This window comes from Doryrhamphus excisus, chromosome 17 (genome assembly GCF_030265055.1).
Source record: "Doryrhamphus excisus isolate RoL2022-K1 chromosome 17, RoL_Dexc_1.0, whole genome shotgun sequence".
Lineage (NCBI taxonomy): Eukaryota > Metazoa > Chordata > Actinopteri > Syngnathiformes > Syngnathidae > Doryrhamphus > Doryrhamphus excisus.
The window spans coordinates 4,272,622-4,296,349 of NC_080482.1; the positions used below are offsets into that span (position 1 = coordinate 4,272,622).

General features: G+C 39.3%; 1 protein-coding gene across 1 annotated transcript; it reads right to left on the reverse strand.

Annotated features, from left to right (window-relative positions):
• Positions 1 to 10,395: 10,395 nt before the first annotated feature.
• ube3d (ubiquitin protein ligase E3D) lies at positions 10,396 to 23,636 on the reverse strand. Its single transcript, XM_058053365.1, has 10 exons — positions 23,424 to 23,636; positions 22,636 to 22,847; positions 21,864 to 21,954; positions 20,410 to 20,632; positions 19,451 to 19,523; positions 19,291 to 19,369; positions 19,012 to 19,120; positions 17,691 to 17,839; positions 15,443 to 15,581; positions 10,396 to 10,763 (listed from the first exon to the last, which is right to left on the reverse strand). Exons 1-10 carry the CDS (start codon positions 23,513 to 23,515, stop codon positions 10,743 to 10,745), a joined length of 1,188 nt encoding a protein of 395 aa, XP_057909348.1. The 5' UTR covers positions 23,516 to 23,636; the 3' UTR covers positions 10,396 to 10,742.
• Between the last annotated feature and the right edge of the window lie 92 nt (positions 23,637 to 23,728).

Consider the following 23,728-nt stretch of genomic DNA (forward strand, 5'->3'; position numbering starts at 1 on the left):
GATTCAGATCATGAATTGGATGAGATAGCTTCATGGCTTGTTTTGTCTGAGGTAGAAAATTAAGAAAGCTACATTGTGAAATCCACTTTGAACCCACATGGACAAAATACCGCAGCATGGAGGTTGGACTACATGTGGTTCTAAGGTTGATACAACAGTAGCCACATATACATGGACCCAAATATTCCAATTGCATTTGGTTTATTTGCTCAAATGGAAAGAATCTAACCTTTGTATACGCCTCATTCCGAAAGAAAAGTGCCAATCCGAATGAATATATAATCGCATTTACAGGGGTGGAATATTCCTTTCCCCAATCCGATTGAGGTATCTTGTACTTGCTTAAACGGAAAGTTGTCAGGGTGCGTTCTTCTTCGTCGTGTTTTTCTTCTTCTGTTGTTTATTGGCAGTTGGCAAGCAGCTTTTGTGTGCATGCTATATTCAGAAGTCCAGTTTTATTAAAAAAGAAAATATATATCTATATAAAACATGTCCCGAGTTTAATTATGGAATGGAATGGAATGGCCTTTATTGTCATTATAAAATATTAGCAAGATCAAATTTTATTTTTTCCTGTTGAAATTTATCCCGGGTGCGTTGACGTAACACGCAGATCAAGAAGTTCTTCAGTTTTTTTTTTTTTGTTTTTTTTTTAAAGAAGTTCTTCAGTTTTAAAAATGGAGGCAAGCAATCGGTACTGGACTGCTGCAGAAAGTTTGTTTTTGATCCAAACTAATTTCAAGACCGGATGAACGAAAAACTCGCAATACGGACTTATTCCAACAAGTGAAAGAAAAACTCAAGGAAGTCGGTATCACGTGATGTTGATGTTTACGTTTTACTGCGCATGCCCCATTGACTATTCTGTTTGATTGGAAGACAAGAGATTGGAATATTCCTTTCCATGTATAGCATTGTTTTCGGAAAGAGAAAAACTCACGTAAACGTAGCTAGTGTGCACGTCCGATGGCGCTCACAGAGATGCTGTGCTCCAAGATAAGCCAACTTCATGTCGCATCATTCAGATAAAACGTCACAATTCATCAGCAAAGGATCCTCACATCCTAACTTAATTAGAAATGATCCTGAATGACGCCGGCGTGTTTGCAGGCAGACCGGGGCCACGGGCCCACAATGCTGTGATGTTACAAAAAGCAGTGTTATTAATGACAACGCATCGACCTACACGCACATACATACACACTACAATCATGTCAGTGTGGCTGCTGGCCAATTAGTCACTCCTCTGCTAGGAGTAGCGCCTTCACCGTGAGCACTGGCGATGTTTATGTGCACCCTATACCGTACGTAATGCAGCATCGGGATAAACAATACACAGAGCCAGCTCAGTCTCCACTCTCCCGCAGCACTTTGTTCTGTAATGATGGAGCTCTTCGGATGATAAAAGTGATAATGGATAACAAGCAGAGGCAGAAGGAGATGAAAGGGAAGGAGGATGCTGAAATGAAATTCTCAGCTTGAGACGCTGACAGTCCTGAGAGGCATCATTTAGTGGTATGAAAACACCAGAGCTGTTTCGGCTGACAGACAAAAGCTACAAATTACGCCTGATTTCAGCTGCCACTCCAGAAATGCTTCACTTAGTTGCAACCCAAAGCGTGTAAAATCTCCCCATCAGAATAATACATTAGAGTTATTTTGCTATTGTTTATCAGCCGGAACTTCTCATAAAAGGTTGAGCATGCAGTGTGGATCAAAGCTAACTATCTGACCCATTTTTAATGGATCAAATGATTCAGGGGACTTTGAAATGTTTCCTGATGAACCCCAAGGTAATTTGGAACCAAATTATTTTTTATTTGCTTGTGAAGCGCCCACCTTTTCGAGAGGTCTTTAGAGCATTTCCGCTCAGAATTCTGGCAGGAAATTGAATACTTTTTCTGACTACATTGGAACATTTTAGGTTTGTAAAAGTATACTTTTCAATTCTATATATACAAAATAACTATACAATGCACAATGATGAGCCAATTCAAAACAACACAGTTGATGTTTGCTAAATACAAGGATTAAGAGTCTTGAACCAGTCATGATGTGCTATATATATACGTATATCACTATATATATATATATCACTTCGGTACAAGGTACATTATTTAAAAACAAACAAAAAAAAACCTTAAACTGTATTATGGAAAGCAGGAAGTGAACAAATGTAACAGTTACTGATTGGAAAAGTACCAGATGGAGGGTTAGGATTTAATAATATAGTTTATATTATATCTATATCTATGAGCCAATTCAAGAAACAACACAAGCAGTTGATGTTTGCTAAATACAAGGATGAAGAGTCTTGAACCAGTCATGATGTGCTATATATATCACTATATTGACACTTACTATGGTACACATTATGTCATTGGATGCTCATATCACCTCGTACTTCAGTACAAGGTACATTATTTAAAAAAAACTTAAACTGTATTATGGAAAGCAGGAAGTGAACAAATGAAACCGTTACTGATTGTATAAGTAAACTGTATTATGGAAAGCAGGAAGTGAACAAATGTAACAGTTACTGATTATAAAAGTACCAGATGGAGGGGTAGGATTTAATAAGCTTTGCTTCTTCCTACTCCTTTTGGACATGTGGAACTGTGAACTGATTATGTGATGCATTCAATTGTAATCTGATGCATGTTCAAATGAAATAAAACCATTACCATTACCAATTTGAATGCTTCAAACGGGCTCGAACACAGGACATTCAGAATGGGAGACGAGAACGCTGACCGGACGACTGGGTGCCCACAAAAGTAGTCGTAGTGAACCACTCAAGAGCAACGAAACAGAAATGTATGAATACGCCCATCATGTGATATATCACAAAATACTTCCAAGTTGGGAGCTTCCAAACATGACAAGCAACACCAATAGAGATTTCAAGTCAGGCTACAATCAAGCTTACATGGTGTTTAACATCATGAAACACGAAAACAAAGGAACTGGGCGCAATAAGAACAGGACGTCTTTTTTGTGAAACGGTCTTTGGGGAGAAAAAAGGAAGACAAGACACTTTGACAAAGTTGATGAGATAATCCTCTCAAATTGTCAAAATGTCCTCCTCTGCACCTGCCGTCTCTGTGGGACAGCCAGAGTCTTTGTTCTCCAAACCCTCCGCCGAATAAAAGCTTCTGTCTCCCAGAATGAGCTGCCTATGAGACCTTGGTGCGTAGAGAGCTATAATTTCGGAGCAGCTCTGGAAAATGAGACTTTCCCACCTCAAAAAGCTCATGCCTCAGAGACCCATAATGTGCACAGTCCTGGAACCATTCAGAAAACTGGATTGTGCCTCATCACGATGAATCCCTTGTGAAGATAGGTTCACAGGAATATATTGGAAAGGACAAAAGGCCTCCCTTGGCACGAGGCAATGGGTAACACACCAACTGGCACACACGCAGAAAGGAACGAGTCCTTCATGGCCAGTGGGAAATGTCTGTACCTATTACAATTATTTTTTGGTTTCATTTTTGTATTTATTATGCAAGGAATGTGTTGCCATCAGGATTTTGAGGCCTGGTACACAAACAAAAAGCCGTCTTATCCGCTGCTTTATCTGTAGTTTGGTCATACATCATTCAGACACAATATCTCAGAACATAATTATTTTTTGGACATATTTGGTGTTTTTGAGTACAGCTATGACCAAAATATTGGCTTGCCAAAGATGCCAATGTTTGTGGCCATGACTGTATGAACTGGGCGGATTTCTTTGTATCCAACACAGGCAAGGACAAAAATATAGGCATGCCAAAGATGGTAATGTTTTTGTCCAAAGATGGTAATGTTTTTGGTCAAAGATGGTAATATTTTTGGTCAAAGATGGTAGTGGTTTTGGTCAAAGATGGTAGTGGTTTTGGTCAAAGATGCTATTGTTTTTGGCCAAAGATGCTATTGTTTTTGGTCAGAGATGCTATTGTTTTTGGTCAAAGATGGTAGTGTTTTTGGTCAAAGATGCTAGTGTTTTTGGTCAAAGATGCTATTGTTTTTGGTCAAAGATGGTAGTGTTTTGGTCAAAGATGGTAGTGTTTTGGTCAAAGATGCTATTGTTTTTGGCCAAAGATGGTAGTGTTTTTGGTCAAAGATGCTATTGGTTTTGGCCAAAGATGGTAGTGTTTTTGGTCAAAGATGCTATTGTTTTTGGTCAAAGACGGTAGTGTTTTGGTCAAAGATGGTAGTGTTTTGGTCAAAGATGCTATTGTTTTTGGTCAAAGACGGTAGTGTTTTGGTCAAAGACGGTAGTGTTTTGGTCAAAGATGCTATTGTTTTTGGCCAAAGATGGTAGTGTTTTTGGTCAAAGATGCTATTGTTTTTGGCCACAGATGGTAGTGTTTTTGGTCAAAGATGCTATTGGTTTTGGCCAAAGATGATAGTGTTTCTGGCCAAAGATGGTAGTGTTTCTGTCCAAAGATGGTAATGTTTTTGTCCAAAGATGGTAATTCTTGGGCTATCTTTGACATGCCTACATTTTTGGCCAAGACTGTAAACCTTAAAATCTTCGCCACCATATAAGCCAAGACAAAGTCCAGACTTAGCTGTGATTTAGTAGGTAGTTTAGTACTAGTTTAATATATTTTGAGTTCCTTATGTCTGAGTCATAGACAAGACCCCAAAAAGTGGTCTTGAAACCTGTCTCAAAATATGCCCTAACACCGCTAGCTCTCAATGGTCTACAGAATGTTGGAATGTTTAAGGTCAGTCACTATTTATGATACTTAGTCATAAATACACAACCCAAATCTATAAATAATACATAATGTATTAATACTTCTGCATTTATATACATAAACACCTTTGCCATGACTTGAGGAAATGCGGTAACTTACTTGGTGATAAAACCAAATGGCGCGAGTTGTTCGTATTTCTATGCTCCGCTCAGCCATGGCTGAACAGACTGAGAGAAAACACCCAAGAGGAATTCAGAGGAGACGTGAATCTGTGCAGACTGGACCATTTGTCTTAGCTGTTGAATGTTGGCAGATTGGCTTGCCTTAATCACCGCCTTTCCATCACTTCCTGTTCCCAATTTTATCCATACTTCAGTCAAACAGCTTTCCATCGGTTTGCGTAGCTCCCATTTTTGTCATGGGACGTAATAACTAATTTGTACCAAAACATAGTTGTCATATTATATGTATCAGTTTTGGTGTTTTAACACTGCTCAGACAATTTTCCGTCCCACAGAGTACTGCAATTATCTAACCCCACAGGAAGTATTTACAGCTCAGTGCCCTTTTGTCCGATACCCTCTAAACAGTGATCTCCAGATCTCCAGATTTCAAGGCAGCAGGTGAATCATCTCCCAGGACTGGCGAGCAGAAATCAAGCTAGAGCATTTGCGGAGACACCAGCCCTCTCTCCTATTTCCAATAAGTCTTCCATCCTGTCTGTCAGCTGTCAGCTCAAACTGTCTCCAGCCTGTCAGACAAGAGACTTCCACTCCGTCTCTATCTTACTGACTTTCGTTCGGCACTTGGAGGTCTGAGTTATGTGCCGTAACTCCCGAAGCACTCTGAGGCTCGAACAGGGACTGACAATTGACTTCCACTTTCACCAGTGTAAAAGTGCTGAATAACCGCATTCCACAGACACTTACAAATGTTGGATGTGGAAGACTACGCACTACTAAACATGGATGCATTAGGAGGCCAAAGATGACTATAGGGGTGTTATTTCATGTCTAGAGGGCTCTAATAATGCTAAAAAGCATATTTAAAAAGGGAATAAATAGTAAAATCTATTGATTTAATATTGTTACATTATATAAATATGTCAAACAATTAAAACAAGGTGTGTCTATTGATTTTTCTATTTTGTGCGTGACTGTTTTTTGCCCGGTGGTTGTGGACCTCCCACTGTACCAGCCACTATAAGCGGTTTTCTGTGTGTCAGTTCGTGTTACACATTGCATAAGCGCTTTTCTGGCGGTCAGTTCTCTGCTGTCATTGCATCATTTTGCTGAGGCCTCCGCATCAAAATCTTCCTCGAGTAAAAGTTCACTCTTGGGTCAGGGTCTCCTGGAAGGCTTGACGTGTTTGACAGGAGTTTGCCATGCTACTAAGTCTTTCTGATACCAATGGACACCAGTGGACAAACTAATGAGCTCCAGAAGGCTCCAATGATATGCTCTGTGGTCTTGTTAGAAAGCAGAGATGAAGGGGGTTGCAGAGGGACTGAGGAGCAAAGTGGGGGATGGTGGATGGTTATTACTGGAGGACAATATATGAACAATATATGAATTAAGCCCAAGAAGCATCCATAGCTGATTGGAATACATACAAATTAAACATAAAGTAGCTCATAGGTCAGGGCCATACTAACATGAAAAAATACAGCACTGTGAGAATAGAAAAAATTTAACTCTAATGATGAGAAAAATTTAATATTATAAGATTACAGTAGAAATTTCCAGTTATTTTTTAATTTAACTGATAAAAAAAAGTACGGAGCACTTATAATATTTGATTTTTGTGTACTGCAATTTACAACGAGGACTTAGTTTGATTAATAAATGGCCATATAACCTAACCTAACCTTATATATCAACCTCACTGCAACCTCTGAGGCCATATTGACTGTTGGAGCTAGTGCTTCATTAGCCAAACATACTTTTGCATATCACAGATTACAACTATGGTGCATTCAAGGACTGTCGAATAAACTGTGAAACCTCAACACTGACATAAAGACTACTTTAAGGACTATTTTGTATGAATTTTAATAAGTTCCTGCCAGAGTGTCCTTTCAGTTGCAGAGCACCTCTATTCCAAGTTAGGAAACAGCAAAATAAACCAGATCGATACTCGTAACGGCATGATCCAACGTACAAATCCAGACAGAGGATGCAACTTTAATAACTTATAACAAGTTTGTCTTTTTGTTTGAACGGCAGAGCGACTCTGGAAAAGAACAACTAATTCTGGGATTCTATTTTGGCTGAACGGCGGAGCTTACTAAGGATAGCTGACCCATTAGGATTGGGTGACTGAAAGAGGAACTCAATCTAATGCCTCATTTCCTCCCAGAGATGAAACAAGCTTTATGGCTTGACCTCTCTCAAACCGATCTTATTCTACATTGGTCACATTGTAATCTCACACGTCATTGTCTCTGTAAAACCCAAAAGAAAAAAAAAATGCATTACCAAAGGCAAAAGACCGGAAAATCCAATTTGAAATTCACACTGTGACTCTGGTGGATTTGAGTGGCCTCCATATGTGTTGTGTCACGTGGCTTTAATGGACGTTTTTCTTTGCAGGGGATTGTGGGTGAAAAGATGCATCATGCCGCGCTGCTGGGGGTAGAATTTGAATAATCGTATCGTAATATGAGTGGGGTATTTTTTCGCTACTTACACACAGTCGTCCTGCTACATTGTGGTTCGAATTTCGCTATTATATTTTTTCAAACATATTAATAAATAGATCATGGATGATCGGGATCGGCAGCATAAAACCCTGATCGAAACATCCCGAGGCAATACGAATATAAAGGAGACTATATGGATGTTAATTCATGCCTAGAGGCCTCTAATAATGTTTAAAAATATATATAAATATTCAATTTATTTGCAGAAATTCACTTATTACAGTCAGGTCTACTGTGATAAACGAGGGATTACTGTAGTGTTCAGTCCAAATTGAAATATAAGTACATGTTAATAACAAATCATTGGCTGTGTTCAATAATTTAATTCATTCATATTCGAATATTTGCTGCACTGCAACATTTGCTCTTCCACAATGTGAATGCTTTCCAGGAAGTAAAATCATCACTGTTGATGCTGGCTGACAGCCAGTGCTGATTCTATCTTTGCTATAGTAGTACAGTCATTCTTTGGAATGTCCAAGCTGTCACGTTCACTTCATCACAATGCTGACTAATAAAATAACACACTGCAAATAATGGCTCAGCAGTCTAAGCCGTCTATTGTGTGGGACTGACTTGACTTTCTTTCTTGGTGATATTTGTTATGTGGCTTTAACCCACTGTGGAGGTAACCCACTGTGGATCCTGGCCAGGAGGACATCGGTGCTCGCGGCTGCACGGGAGGGGAGCTCCACTTCAAGCAGCAGGGTGCAGATAAAGGTTTTAATTGGACAGTTCTAAGGAAACCCATGAGTTTGGGGACACCTAGTGGCCACTATAATTCACTGAGTTGATCTTGTGACGCAGTTAGGCACACAAATAGAATGATGCAGAGGAATACTAACGGAATACTTTCCAATTTGCTTCTGCCTTGGCGAGTGTGTTTGTATGTAATGTGGAACAAGACATTGTCGTTGCTGTGTCAGTCTATTTTAATTCAATACAAAAATGAAGTTTTGGTGTTAAAATATGTTTCTACACACCATGACACAGGCGGTACGGCAGTCGTGTGGTTAGCGCCCAGACCTCACAGCTAGGAGACCAGGGTTCAATTCCACCCTCGGCCATCTCTGTGTGGAGTTTGCATGTTCTCCCCGTGCATGCGTGGGTTTTCTCCGGGTACTCCGGTTTCCTCCCACATTCCAAAAACATGCTAGGTTAATTGTCGACTCCAAATTGTCCATAGGTATGAATGTGAGTGTGAATGGTTGTTTGTCTATATGTGCCCTGTGATTGGCTGGCGACCAGTCCAGGGTGTACCCCGCCTCCCACCCGAAGACAGCTGGGATAGGCTCCAGCACCCCCCGCGACCCTCGTGAGGAAAAAGCGGTAGAAAATGAATGAATGACACATCCAGGTATCATAACACGTATTAAAAGCTTGTGCTGATGAATCTGATAGCTCAATTTTTTTTTGGCTATACCTGGTCCCAATTAATTGGTCCCAGACGTAACCATGATAAGTGAATTTCTGCAGAACAGGATTCCTATAAATTGAATATATTCGTACTTATAGCGTAGAAAACCTGTTTACTACCTTCTAAGTACGGTCTTAAACATGAATAAGATTTGTGAGGTTTGTGATAAATGTGCTCCCTGAGAGGACTGAGTGGGTTTGTGGGTTCAGCTTGGTGTGGGTGACGTCAACTTTTGATAAAGTTGTATTGGATCACATTAATGCATGATAATAATAAAAACAACAACATAAAAAGCAATAGTGGCTGCTGTTCATATTTGCCTAATTTGTGTCGACTCTACCTCAGCTGCAGATGTAGGCGGGTAAACAGGAGCCCTTCCCCAACCATGGACAATTACCACCGCTGAATAAAGAGCAGGCACGTTTTTTTTTTTTCCACGAATACCTGTCTGAAAGGGATAATGAGCTGCACATTGTCAATAGACAATGACTAACTAGCCCAAAAACTTTGAAGATGACAATTCCATTGTGTCACGAAGATGGGGAAGACAAAGCACACACCTGGAACCCCTCAAGTCACGTGATTGCGCCTGTCGGTGAGTAGTCGCTCTTTCTGCTCAGCCTGCACAAAACAAATGGATTATTTAGAGCCTACTTCATTTGCACCGGCGGAGAAAGGGCAGAAAGAAAATGAGAAGCCTGTGACAGTTCAGGGGATGTACAGTATGTAATTAGCCCATTCCCCCCTCTGCTTTGCTATCTGAGCGGACCCAGGAGTGCTTTGTGTTTTTAAAAGTAATTGTCACTTGCCGCATCAGCATTCAGCAGATCCTGGCATGCAGACGGAGAAAAGAAAAATAGAGTAAAAATAGATAACCAGGCAAATATGCCTGGAGGTATCCTAACTCGGCTGGTACGCTGTTTGAGTATAGGTCAAATATTTGAAGTTTTCATCTACAGTCATGGAAAAAAGGATTAGATCTTGTCCACCAAGTTATACTAAGTGGAAATGGAAGTTTCTCTGCTGAGAAAATCTACAAGTTGTTGGAGTGTGTGTTCTGTTCTAGTACATCACAAAGGTTAGTTACAGGGTTGACGTCATGTTTACATTTTCGACTGTACTGGCAATGATAATATGTAATTCAGTATTTTGTGATTGATTTTATTTTGAAATGTACCGGAAGTTGCAACCTCGAGCTTGACCATAGTGTGCTCCGGTGTCTGGAATAGACCCCAAACGGATTCTTTCCGTTGCGCCGTACGCCCTCGGTAACCGGAGACGCAGCACGCGTGGCTAATGTGAGCCTGCTGAGGCATAGATGTGATGGACCAGAGTGTATGCACGGTTCTTTAGAGAATGCAGTTGGAAGAACTAAGAACTGTATGGATGTAAAATCATAGATTAGTGCTACGTAACACAAACGTTATAATTCACTGATAAATAAACCGGATGACAAACCTCAACATTTAGCTCCACAAGATGCAATTACCCTCAAGTGGAGGATGGACTGCTGAGCCCTGAAGCTGAAGTGTTTCTAAAATAAGCTTCATCAAGCAGGAGAGCCTACAAGTATGCTAGTGGGGGAACAGAAATGATGATTTATTTTGTTGGGTGGATGGAGTAAAAAATACACAACTCATTTTGTAATACAAAGACAGTTGAAATATTCACACACGGCACCGTGGTCTGCCGTACAAATACAAATAAAATCCTTATTTTACCCGCAAGGCTTGTTATGCTGTTTATTGATTTTAAAAAAATGTAGCAGACTACTCACAAGTAATCATGGATGGAATCAATCATCTTCCGTATCCTACCATTCTATTTAGTTTAATGTCGCCGTCGACTGCTTCAAAAACTGTGAATGCAAAACTAATTCAAGTCTAAAAAAAAAAAAGTAGGTCCCCGAACTCCAGGCTTCTCTTCTTGGTGCTCACAGCCGTAGGTACGCCACCTGAGGACAGGGAGAGAGCTTATTTTTAGCATTTTGGAAAACTGGTCTTTGTTCTTCTATTCCCAAACGCACCAAGTACTGGTGCGGTGTGGTCTGTTGAACAGTACAGCAACACTTTATGTGCAATTATGGCCTTCAAATAAAAAAAAAACCCCACAGGTTGCAGCAATTTCATCAACTTCAAAAACACACATTTAACTAAACAAAGCACAGAAAGGAAATCAGCACGGCCCGATCCTGCCTTACTTCCTCCATCTGCTATTCTTGGGTGTTTGCCTACTGCACACAATGGATGTGGTCCACCAAGGGCGCCACATTGGGATGATGGATGAAGCATTTGCCTCATGCGCGGCCATGGCTTCTCCGTCCCTGTGCCAATTCCTGCTCACCACTCAGGGGCATCGATGGTAATTCATACAAATGATAAACAGCAAATGGAGGCGGGTTGCTGCTAATGCCGCACACAGGCCCGGTGGGGAGGACAAAGTGAGATAGGAAGTGAGAAAAAACAAGGAGAAGCAGCCTTATGATAGCACAGTTGTTAGGTCGAAGCAGGGAAGGAGACTGTGACAAGTCTGACAAGCTGCTATGGACCATGGCACAAACCCATTTACTCTGAGGGACTGCTGTAGTGTGAATATACTATATTCCGCACACGGCCAATCAGTGCAAGATGGGAAAGTGTGAAACGTTTCATTGAAGAAACATTTCTATGATTTGTGCACACAGCTCCATGCAACATTTCATATACAGTTGGGTCCAGTAGTGTTGACAGAGTGACGGCATGACAACTGAAGTGTTTTCAGCTTTAAATTTAAATATTGCATTTACAATTTTGGAATTACAGTGGAATTCCCATTTTTGACAAAGATTATTATTTGTTTACCATTACCATAAATGCATAAAGATGGTTACATGAACTACAAATACAAAGAATTAAGAAGACACATTCAAATTGTATAACCATTGACAAACTAAAACTCAACTTTGAACCCCCAACATCACTTCCTGTCGGCCACACAGAACAATTGTACTGCGACAAACACGAGCACCAGTTTTGTTGTCTTATGGCTAATTTTCTTTGATTATATATCCAACACCATCAAATACCAATAGCTAATTTCTATTTAATAATTGATGTTGATGTTGATTTCGCCCCAACCAAGTCTAATGATGGCCTGTTTCTCTTGCATTGGGATCTCCTTGACTACATATCTGATTCATTTATTGTGAGGTAATAAGCAAATGGACCACATTCGGCATATTCACTTATAGTGACTCATCTGTTCCGATACTTTTGAGCCCTTGAAAATGTAGGTACCGTCGCTGTATTTATTCCAAATCAATTGTACTGCCATTATTTAAATACCGGATCTAACTGTCAAGTACATCCTACTACATCCTGTATCAGTTTCTCATTCACTTTCCGAAATGCATGCCATCACCGTGGGCGTGAGAAATAGGAGATTAATGAGCCAGGGGTGAAGTGACACCAAGCCTGAAGTACTTTACACCCCATTGCACTAGAGGGTCCAGGGATAGAGGGTGAGGACAAGTACTGTACAGTATCAGCAAAAACAATAGACATGCACGCACGCACTCACATAGGACAGGCTGCATATGATGCTTCTTTTGATCTACTCATGGAAATGTAACACACATGTACAGTGGAACCTTGGTTAGTGTCATTAATTTGTTCTGGAAAAAACGACTCTAACCGAAAAGGATGCTAACCAAATACATTTTTCCCATAAGAAATAATGTCAACCCAATTAATCCATTCCAAATGGCCAAAACTGTGAACACAAAACACGTTTATTTGTTATAGAATTCTAGTTTTAGATGCAATAAATTATGCAAAATGCATATAACTAAAGTGTTGCCTTGGTTAATGTCATTAATCCGTTCTGACTGTCTGACTTAAACTAAAACGGACTTTAACCAAAGCAAATTTTTCCCACAGAAAATAATGTACATCCGTTTAATCTGTCCCAGACACCCAAAAATGTTAACAGAAAACACATTTTTATAGACAATAATTAGAATTTTACATGTAGAAAATTATGCAAAAATAATTGCAAATGACAACTGAATGAACAACATTTAACCACAATTTGCAACTAAACTAAACTGTAACAGCACAGCTCAGATATTTTGCAAAGACAGCGAGGTCAAATGTTGCAAATGTTATTGATTCGATTTTTAAAGCGCTATGTAAAAATCCCAGATAGTGGCACATTGTGGAGCCACGCATAGTCGCCTTGATATACGTGAACAAACAGCGCTTTGCTCAGCATTGGGCTGTGGATCCTATGCACCTGTCAGCAATGTCAGCATAGCTTTGTTGTTTTTTTTAACAGCCAAGGTTTGTTACCTCAGCTAATTAGCACAGCTCGGCAGTTATTCGCTTTATACCACAAACAACTAATCATGTCTGTACTTGGCATTTGTCTCCCCAAAAAAAGAATATTTATTCACATAATAGTTCCAAGTGAAATTCTGCTCATCTGACCCTTACATGACACAGACATGGGCCCTGTGGGGATGGGGGACATCAAAATGGAACAGACCCCATCATTCACAAGGGCTGGCCTGCAGCACTGGCAACACAAACGTTTGTGAATGCAGGGCCGTCTTTAATGACGATATGCTCATTTGAGCGGTGGAACTTAGCGACCCTGGATGCATTAGCAACATTTTTAACAAAATATACCCATTGAAATAATGCATTCATAACATCATGTGATCATCTGTGGAAAAAATGACATTTTATCGCATGATATCGCCCCGTCAATCCTCCTCAGTTGTATCTTAACATCTCAATGTAACATTTTCACCCACTCGAGTAAGCCATCCACTCGCATGCGGTGTCTGTGACACTGCGGGTGCCATAGTGTTTTGCTCACCATTTCAAATGAGATCTCAGATGCACTTAAACAATTTCTGGTAACTCTATACGGCCGTGTGATCACATTACCTTCCTGTCCTGTGACATCCACAACACAACCGGCCACCCCACTCGTTACTACCACTGTAAGCATTTCCAGCAGCAGACAGATATTATGTCTCATGTCTGCGTTGTCCTATCTGTTGCCTTCTCAGTTTCACCACCGTCTCTGTCATCTTGCAACATCAGACAGTAACAATACAGCTTAGCAACATGAGGTACATCCTACCACAGTGTGGGAGGGGAAAGGGGACGACCTGCTCTAACGTTACGTTTTGTTACCCTCACAGCTTATGCTTTTAGAGAGAACAAGTCCCTCTCAATGAAAACAGTGGCAACTTGCATAGAGGACTTCTTTACAAGTTTTGAAATCCAGTTTTTAACATTATTAAAACCCTCTAGTGAAGAAATAGCACCCCTATAGTCACATTATTACCCAATCTAGTAGACATATTAACAGAAAATAGGACCTATATCTTATTTCGTCCTGCGGTGGCGATTGTCTCATCAATGTAATCATCAAGATTTCTGTAAATTAGTCAGCCTTTTGATTTGCAATAGAGACAGGCACTGTGTCTTACAGCAGGGGTCTCAAACTCAATTTACTTGGGGGCCACTGGAGCTAGGGTCTGGGCGAGACTGGCATCAAAAACGCATTTATTAAAAACAGAAAAATGAATAAACTTTGGTTTCGAAAAGCTCTGATAAAACATTCCACTATTCTCAAATATCTTACTTTTTATTTTTCTACAAAAAATAAGATGAAAAATAAATAAACAAATCAAGAATAAAGAAAATCAATCAATCAGTAATAAATAAATATAATAATAATAATAATAATAAAAACTTGAGAAACCACATATAGTTGGTGGGTAGACAAATTATTTTTTTCAGATTAAAATGAACAAAGCATTATTAGAGCCCTGTAGACATGACAAAACACGACTATAGTCACATTTATACTCTTTGTATTTACAACATATTGCGCAACTGCAGGGTCCTGAGACACATGCTAACTCGCAAACTCGAGAGCCAGCGACCTAAACGGTAGCCTTCAAGTTATTTCCTTTAAACTTAAATAGCCAAGAACATACCACTTCCACACAGATAGGGAGGATAACTATTAACAGTTATTTAACCTTTAACATGAACATTAATCAAACGTAATAATCTTTTCTGGGTACATGATACCATACGGCATCCATATCAAAGTTGCGCGGGCCGCACTAACATTAAACTTTCATATCAAGGCGGGGGCCTCAAACTGGTGTCCTGCGGGCCACATTTGGCCCGCGGGCCGCGTGTTTGAGACCCCTGTCTTACAGGAAGGTGCTCAAAACACAGCATCAAAGAAGCTTGAGATAAGGCTGACAATGGCAAAACCTTGCATTTGACACACACAAATCCCCAAAGAAAGCAAGGCTTCATACCTGTGAATCAGTAAATTAATTATAACATTGGATAAAAACACTGCCAAGCTTAACTGAATAATGGGGAGAAGAGTAAGTACCCGAGTAAGGGTTAGGTAAGTGAAAAAAGTAATTGCCTTCAGCTAAAAGAGTGATTGCTGTGTTGTGGTAATACACAAGGGGTCAAGATACTTTTCATTATCTCTATGCTGACATTACACATGCCTCGGGGATATTATTTTATAGCCACGATGTACGTAGAATGTACTGTGACTATACCAAGCAATTAGCCTTTACTGTAACACCTTACAGTTACGTCTCACCTCATAGGCCCTCATGCGACGCATTGATGCAGGAAGCGTGGCGTTGCTGTCATCCAACACTTGTAGTAGTTCTTCACACACCTTCGGCGGGAGCACCACGGGGTGTCCTGTGGCATTGACCTCCCAGCTGGCGATGATTCTGAAAACAAAAAAGCAGGGGTGATTCATGACGACCAGAGCTACGTTTGGTACAACGAGGAAGCCTGAAATAACTACAATAAAGCTCATGATGAAGCATTTTACTGTGGTTTTAATAGAGTCATATTTAACTACAAACTGTGCAGGATTACAAGGGAGCCATAAAAGCAGATAGATGACCAGTCTGTGAGTTGCATTGGTGGACGTCATGGCGTGCATGTGTGTGTGTGTGTGTGTGTGTGTGTGTGTGTGTGTGTGAAGGAGAAGAGGGGCCTGGAAGTGGAAGAGTGATTGAACAAGGAGAGATTGATGTTCTTTCTCAGTGTGTGGTGCTGATCCAGTTTGAAAGTGCTGACAGTTAGCCATCTGTGCGTTCCCTCGCAGGATAAGTCTCCTCAAAGTTTTGGCACTTTGAATTCATTCAGAAACTACAATGATGAAAAAGTCTTGATGTAGTTTATATTATATCTATATGATGAGCCAATTCAAGAAACAATACAAGCAGTTGATGTTTGCTAAATAAAAGGATGAAGAGTCTTGAACCAGTCATGATGTGCTATACATATCACTATATTGGCACTTACTATGGTACCCATTATGTCATTGTATGGTCATATCACCTCATACTTCATACTTACACTGTATTATGGAAAGCAGGAAGTGAACAAATGAAAAAGTTACTGATTGTAAAATTAAACTGTATTATGGAAAGCAGGAAGTGAACAAATGTAACAGTTAGTGATTGTAAAAGTACCAGATGGAGGGGTAGGATTTAATAAGCTTTGCTTCTTCCTACTCCTTTTGGACATGTGGAACTGTGAACTGATTATGTGATGCACTCAATTGTAATCTGATGCAAGTTCAAATGAAAATAAAACCATTACCATTACCATATCTTACTACAGTCATGGAAAAACATATTAAACCACTTTGTTTCTTCAGTTTCTTATTCATTTTAATGGGTGGTGCAGCTAAAGTACAGGCAAATATAACAATAACAACAAAAATAGCTCATAAGAGTTACATTTTTTGCAAAATATCATCTCTTATGAGCTATTTATGTTATCATCTCTGTCCAAACAAATGTACCTTTGGTTGTGTCAGGCATTGAAGTGAACAAATAAAGTGAAGAAAAAAGTGTGGTCTAATAATTTTTTTCTATTCCTGTATATACTATACACTACAAACACTATATACTATATCTTGACCGTGGAAATTAAACTACCATATTTTCCAGACGACTATAAGTCGCTCTATAGTAGTGGTGTCATGATTTCTAAATGCTTTATAACATTGTATGCATGACCTATACATGATGCTTTTTCCACAAATCAAAACATAAAGTTAGTTAGACATAATTGGTGTCCCTATAAAGATATATGTCACTATGAGTGACTGAATCTGAATGTGGCAGCTATCACATATGGAATACTCCAGTTAATTACAAGTGAACAATGATGACAAGTAGTTTCCCCCCTTTTATTAACTAATAAGATTACGGCAATGCAAGATTGTCAAAATATCCGAAATGACTTGTCAGCTACTTCAAGTCAGAACGGGGATGAGCAGAAAGGAGGAAACTGTGCAAGGGCTGACTCAGTTCAACATAATGTGGGTGGAAGGCTCCTACAGTGAGGTGCTGATATACAGGACATGTAGAACCACATGCAGAGCATCCAACAACATCTTTCTAATGCATCACAGCATGATACGCAGAGTTTCACAGTGGTCAAAACAACATCTCCTGTATGAGCAAAATGCATGCGGCTTATGTAAGTGAAAACTCGGAGATGGTAAACACCTTTGATGGCAATCTCATTTGCAAAATAATGGACCATTAAACCCGAGAAGGGAAAAACAACACAAAGTGATGTATTAACTCCTTTCTGGGAGCATTCATTAAAATACAAAAAAAAGCCCAAAAACTAACTTTCAACTTTGGATTATTATTTGAATACATTACACTACTTATTTTGTTCAAAATAACAGATTTATTTCGATTTTTAGTGGATGAGTATTTAGCATGTTGGCCACACAGTCAGGAGATCGGGAAGACCTGGGTTTGAATCTGTGCCTTTATTTTTATTTATTCTATTATTATTTCACTTACTGTTGCTGCTCGACATCCACGTCTGCACAGCGTACGTAGAGGAGTTTGAGGGCTCTTGCAGCTCTTGGAGATGAATTGTGGCAAATGGAGGGATTAGCGGACCACTCTGGGATCGACGCGATGATGGAGTCGCTGTTCAGCAGCCAGAGCTGCAGGGAAGGCAGACGGGTGTCACTAGAAGTGTCAGATTAAAGCATGACATAAAAAAACTAAAGTCAATTAGATAAAGATAATAGATAGATAATTGAATGGCACAATAAATGAACCATTCCGATAATTGAACCGGTTTCTATACATCGCTATGTGCGTGTGTGCCTATTTTTCTCGTCTCTCGCCTCCAAATAGCCAGGAAAAGAGTTGACTCTGAGCATTGGTCAGCACCTCGATGCTTCACAGAACAACAGGGAACAGAGTGAGACCTCTTGTCAGTTATACAGTTGCTTTCTCTCTATGAGAGGAGACAGGGCCGCTATAGTTGTATGCATACGGTATTGGAATATGTATATGGTGTTGGAATTGGGTAGTGCTTTATATTAAGGTGCTTGTAATAAGCGTTAATAAGTAGTAATTAAAATTAATAAGAGTCCTATTATATTAATAAGATTTTTATATTTTTTATTCGTATATTTTTATATTTATAGGGTTATATAAGCAGTAATTATATTTTAATAAGCCTTTACTGAGGGTTTATTACAGGATTAATTACTAATCCAGACGACAGAATGACATTCTTATTGACATTAATAATGTGTGGCCAATAGACTTTATAACACTTTATAAATCCTTGTATTATCTATGATCTAAAGTGGGAACAGTGCTTTATTAGGTTTAAAAAGTTATTATTTCATATTTGTTAACCCAAAAATGTTTTGGGGAAAAATTTATGAAATGAATTAGTTATGTTTTATTCATTCTTGACCAGATATCCCATGAAGGAAATGATGGCTATATGTTTCAAAGGCATTGGTTGCTTTGGGACTTTTCTGCTTCTCCTGATATAACCTTGTTTTTGTTTTTTTTACAGTATATTAATTGGGCACATTTTCCTGCATGAGTAGATTAAGTAATTATGCTCAAATCACAATGCCGCTGAGTTGCAATAAATATTCTGCCTCGAATATAATCTATATGGGACACTACTTTAGAATTAAACACTGCTTGACTGTACACACACAGTTCCAGGAACCTAAAAATAACATAGCTAATTTAAATAAAATAAACAATCAATCATTGTATCTTGTAGTTAGTTTTTCATTCAATCATTCTCAAACAATTTGTCTTTTTTTTTTTTTATGAACTGTATACGTTAGCAAGGTCTCACCAGCAAGAAAGGTTTCCCATTTGGTGTTTGGACAGAGAAGCGAAAGGAGCTCAGAGACTTGGAAAGCTCCGTCAGCCTGGCTGCTACAGTCTTCTCCAAGAAGGAAGATCTGTCCAAAACAGACAAGGCACATTCACATAGCCTTTGAATTACATTGAATAACATTGCAGCTTTGATAGACCACCTAAACGCCTGCATACATGCTTATAAACTGTCGGACAATTATTACATTATATTATATTAAGTACTAAGTGGGTTGAGAAATCTTTGGTCACCTGCCTGTTAACTAAAGACTCTGCCTTCCGATCTCCAACACGGGGCTCCACCACCACCTGTGTAATGTAGAGTTTTAGGGTATCTGCAAGACACAGCAAAGGGCAGTTCTTAAAAAACATGAACATGCAGTTTATTCATGAGAAAATCCGCAGAAGAACTCTACCTGGTGTCGGTGCCTCTCCAAGCACTGAAGAACAGCTTGTGCAAGACACGAGCGTTTTTCTGTGGCACGCTTTCTGTTCACGATAGAAACACAACAAATATTTCAATCACTGCATTTGCATCAGTTGCAGTACTTCGCCACTCCATCACTAATTGGACAAAGAAATTTATTCTACAGCAGTCTTGCTGTAGAATTCCCTGCAGCACTTGTGTCTGAAAGGAGTATTGACTGTATAGGACTGTTTCTTTTATCCATTTTTCCTTACCTAAAGGTCAACTACTAATCACCATAACCTGTAAATCCAAATGTGCACTTTCGTCTCTTTGTTCTGCCCTTTCATCACATTTTTACTATGTAGGAAATATGCAGACGTAGCCGATTCTATTGAAGTGACGACCTGCTGACAGAGTTTCTTATTTCACTCCGACCTTGAAGGTCAGGGTTTTTTTTTAAACTTGAATTTGTTTGTGCTTTATGGTTTTTCTTGTTAAATTTAGCATCGGCAGCTATGCAAGTGACATTGTATTGATCTGCACAGCTATTGGTTAACAAATGCTTGATAGGACTAATTTAAGTAATGATGAAATGCTAAACAAATGAAGTTCTCGATTGAAATGAGACGCTGGTGAGATTTTTTGAGTTTTTTTTTTTTTTTTTTAAGAGGGCTTTGTACGGTTTCATACCTCCAGGGTTCAGTTCAACAAAAAACAAAAAAGTGTGGTTTTCCTTCTTACTGTACAGATAATCTATACGTAGCACATCTCAAATAACTGGCCATACTACTTCTAAAAATACAAATGTGGGCGTTTTTGTTCCAAAAACAAGGCACTGCATTCCACTTGGATTTTTATACATCTACATTGTTCCACCGCAGCTTATAATTCTGCTGCTTTAACACATTTTTTTTTTATCCCTGCTAAGTCAGCAATCCTTTTTTTTTTGGGTCGCACATCACTCACCTTTGGATCTTGACTATCCTGTGAGTCAGCGGGGCTCACTTCCTGGAGGAGAGTCTGTTCACAGCTACCATCTCGAGCGAGGAGGAAAAAAGTATCACCCAGTAAACAATCCTCTGCTCGAGGCAGCATCTTCTTGTTGGCGAAAGGATCCGGGTGACAACACCAGTCGTCAACAATGGCGTTCCAGTTGCCGTTTGGGAGAGGAAGGACCCGCTTGAAAGATCTGAAGGCAAAGATATGTTCCAATGCATCAGAAGGTTCTTTCTTGGAAATATTACAGTATATATTTCCGCTATTTCCTAAGAAAATAGGTCACAAAGGCCACATACATACAGTACATACAGTATTACGCTGCCGGGGGACACCCCTACAAGGGGTAAATGTGCAGAATTACATATCCATCTATCCATCTACAAGCAGTTATGAACACAACACTAATTTACGATTCTATTTATATACAGTATACATTTGCAAGTGCGACATAATGAAGCAAAAATTCACTTTATCTGAGCTGAATGACAATTCTCCACATTTACTAATTCCCCTATTCATTGTATGAATAGCAGTTTAAATACATATTTAAGTTTTAATTCAAATGAAAAGACTCGGCTGTAGCATTATTACTGCAGAGCATTAAGTGAAATTATTATTATTGCAAATCCCAATGAAACACGATGTTGTTTTAATCCTAAACCTACAAACATTTCCACACTCCACTTGACATCCACTGGCCCTTGTTGAGAGAGCAAATAATATATTTCTTGCAACTTTTAGTAGGTCAGTGCTGAGAAACATACCCAAAGGTCTCTCTATAACACAGCCACAGCAATTTTCAACAGATCACAATGCTGACCAGAGAACGCTACAGGCTGAAGGCAATAAGAGCAAAACGAATGAAGCGCCTCAGGGGAGAAAGCACAATAGTTTTTTAATGGGTAGAGCAGACCTTTACGTCATAGCAGCTCCACAACACGGTCAAGCTGACAACTTCAGCTCTATCCATCTACAGCAGGGGTGGGCAAACTACGGCCCGGGGTTTGAATACGGCCCGCCCGTTCTTTCCAAAGTATTTAATTGAAACTTAACATACAACCTGGCATCATGGCCAACCTTTTAATGGTTTAAGTAGCTGTTTTATTTGGTTATTTGATGTGGTCTGCTGTTTACAAAGTGCTCCTGAAAAAATGGGGACACAATACAGACACTTTTAAAGATGGACTGTTACGTGTAAAATATATAGTCTGGCCCCCCCATAAATTGTGTTAAATCAATGCGGCCCGCGAGTCAAAAAGTTTGCCCACCCCTGATCTACAGTATCATTTCTTTGTCCAGCTATCATCACTGCCACTAACGGGTTACACCATCAATAAAATCTAACTCGTCTTCCTTCGCAGGAACCATGTAGATAAGAACACATTCCGAGTCCTGTTCTTCATCATCAATCTTCTCCTCACCTGTCCTCAAGTAGCCTAGTGGAGCAGGTCTGACAGTAGAAGCAATACGTTTCCTGTGCCCGCATCGTGTTCACAATGCTGGAGGAGGTCTCTACACAGGAAAAAGGGCACAAATAAATATATCAGGTTTGGTGACGTGATGGCAACCATGTGAAAAGAGCTTCAAATTAAAAAAATACTAGGTGAGGTTTTAATGATGATGTTTGCTTTGTGTGTCTATTAAGAGAAAAAATAAATCTCAATTCACAAGATTATAGCAGCCAGGCGTTTGTATGGTTGCCAAAATAAGGTTCCTGGTCATTTTTGACCAGGAAAAAAAAAACACAAGAAGGTTTGGTTGGACGTCACCTCAAAAGATGCAGACTCGGCCACCTGCAGAATGAACTAGCAAACACCGTTTGGTCATCTGGCATCACCGGAATTGTGTATCAATTATCAATTTATGTGTGACTTGTGCAGAATGTATACAACAGAATATATATGCAATAGAATTTGTGTTAATTTTTTGTTTTGTTTAATTGGTGTTATGTCTGAACACAATTTGTATGATTGTATGTCTTTTAGTATTTGAGTACCAGTTTGAAAAATATGGATTTGCCACGTTTATTAGATAATATGTAAACAATACCCAAACCTAATGACTGGTGTGTTCAAATAAGATCTAGCAAAACATTCAGGACTTCCTCCAACTGATTATCTAAACTTACCCTAACCCTAATTATTTCAAAGTAGAAAGAAATGCGGAGGAAAAAGACAAGGAAAATAAGCATACCTTCAATTTTGCAGTGTGAAACACTTATTCGTAATCTGAAATGTAACTCCTCTCTGCAGGATTCTCCCCCCGGTGTGACAGTGCAAGATTCCGCCTCATAGGAGAATCCTGGTGGCAAATTTAAGGTCACCTCGCCTACGGGGGTCTGGATGTGAAGAGAGGAATCCCTACCACTCACAACCACATCAGCAGGGTTAACGGCAACATCTTTCCTACAAAAAAGACAAAAAAAAGTTTTAAAGAATCCTATATATAACAACTGCATTAAAATGAACACATTTTTGTAGTTGGAAAATGAATTATTAGGTAAGAATGTAGATTAATCAATGTTATTAAAAAAAAAAAGAATACTAGCTGGGACTCCTAGTCTTAGTATTTACTGCCTATTAAATGTCATTACCGCCATCTAGTGACTTTTCTTGTGTACTGTCCTTGTAGCTCCATCGTACAGTAGCCAGCTGATCAACTAATGGTTAAAAATAATAGGTGCTCTTTGTACAATTTACAAGTCTTATATAAACGATAATTAAGAGGCAATTCCATTTTATATAAAAGACCCTGTGGTACAAAACAATGAAGTGAAATACAGTATCATTGCAGTCCTCGCATCACACTTTCAGAAATACAAACAATAACCGAATGGCTCATATCTCTGTATAACATAATAACATCATATATAATAACATATAATAACATTAACTAAGTTTAACTAAATTTAGCATGATTTTCGGCAATAAAAAACAATGTGGATCACCTGTACAGAACTAGGTAACCATTATTGTATTCACCCGAGTATAAGAGATCCACTTTGAAGCCTTTTTCTTAGCTCGAGAAAGACTCCGAGTCCGTGTGTCTTGGATGATATCGCCAAGCCCGCCATCCAGAAAGAAAACTATTGACATATGTTAGTTATAATCTATAATAAAACTACTGAAACCAAACAGCTTGGAAGTAGCATCAACACTGTAGGCGCTGCTAACATAAGAAATCTGCGGCGTGACCAGAACACCGTTTTGTAAATTGCACCATTTGCAAAACGAGCATCGGATTCAATACTTCAAAGTAAGGCATAGACGAAACAGTGTTTTGTACT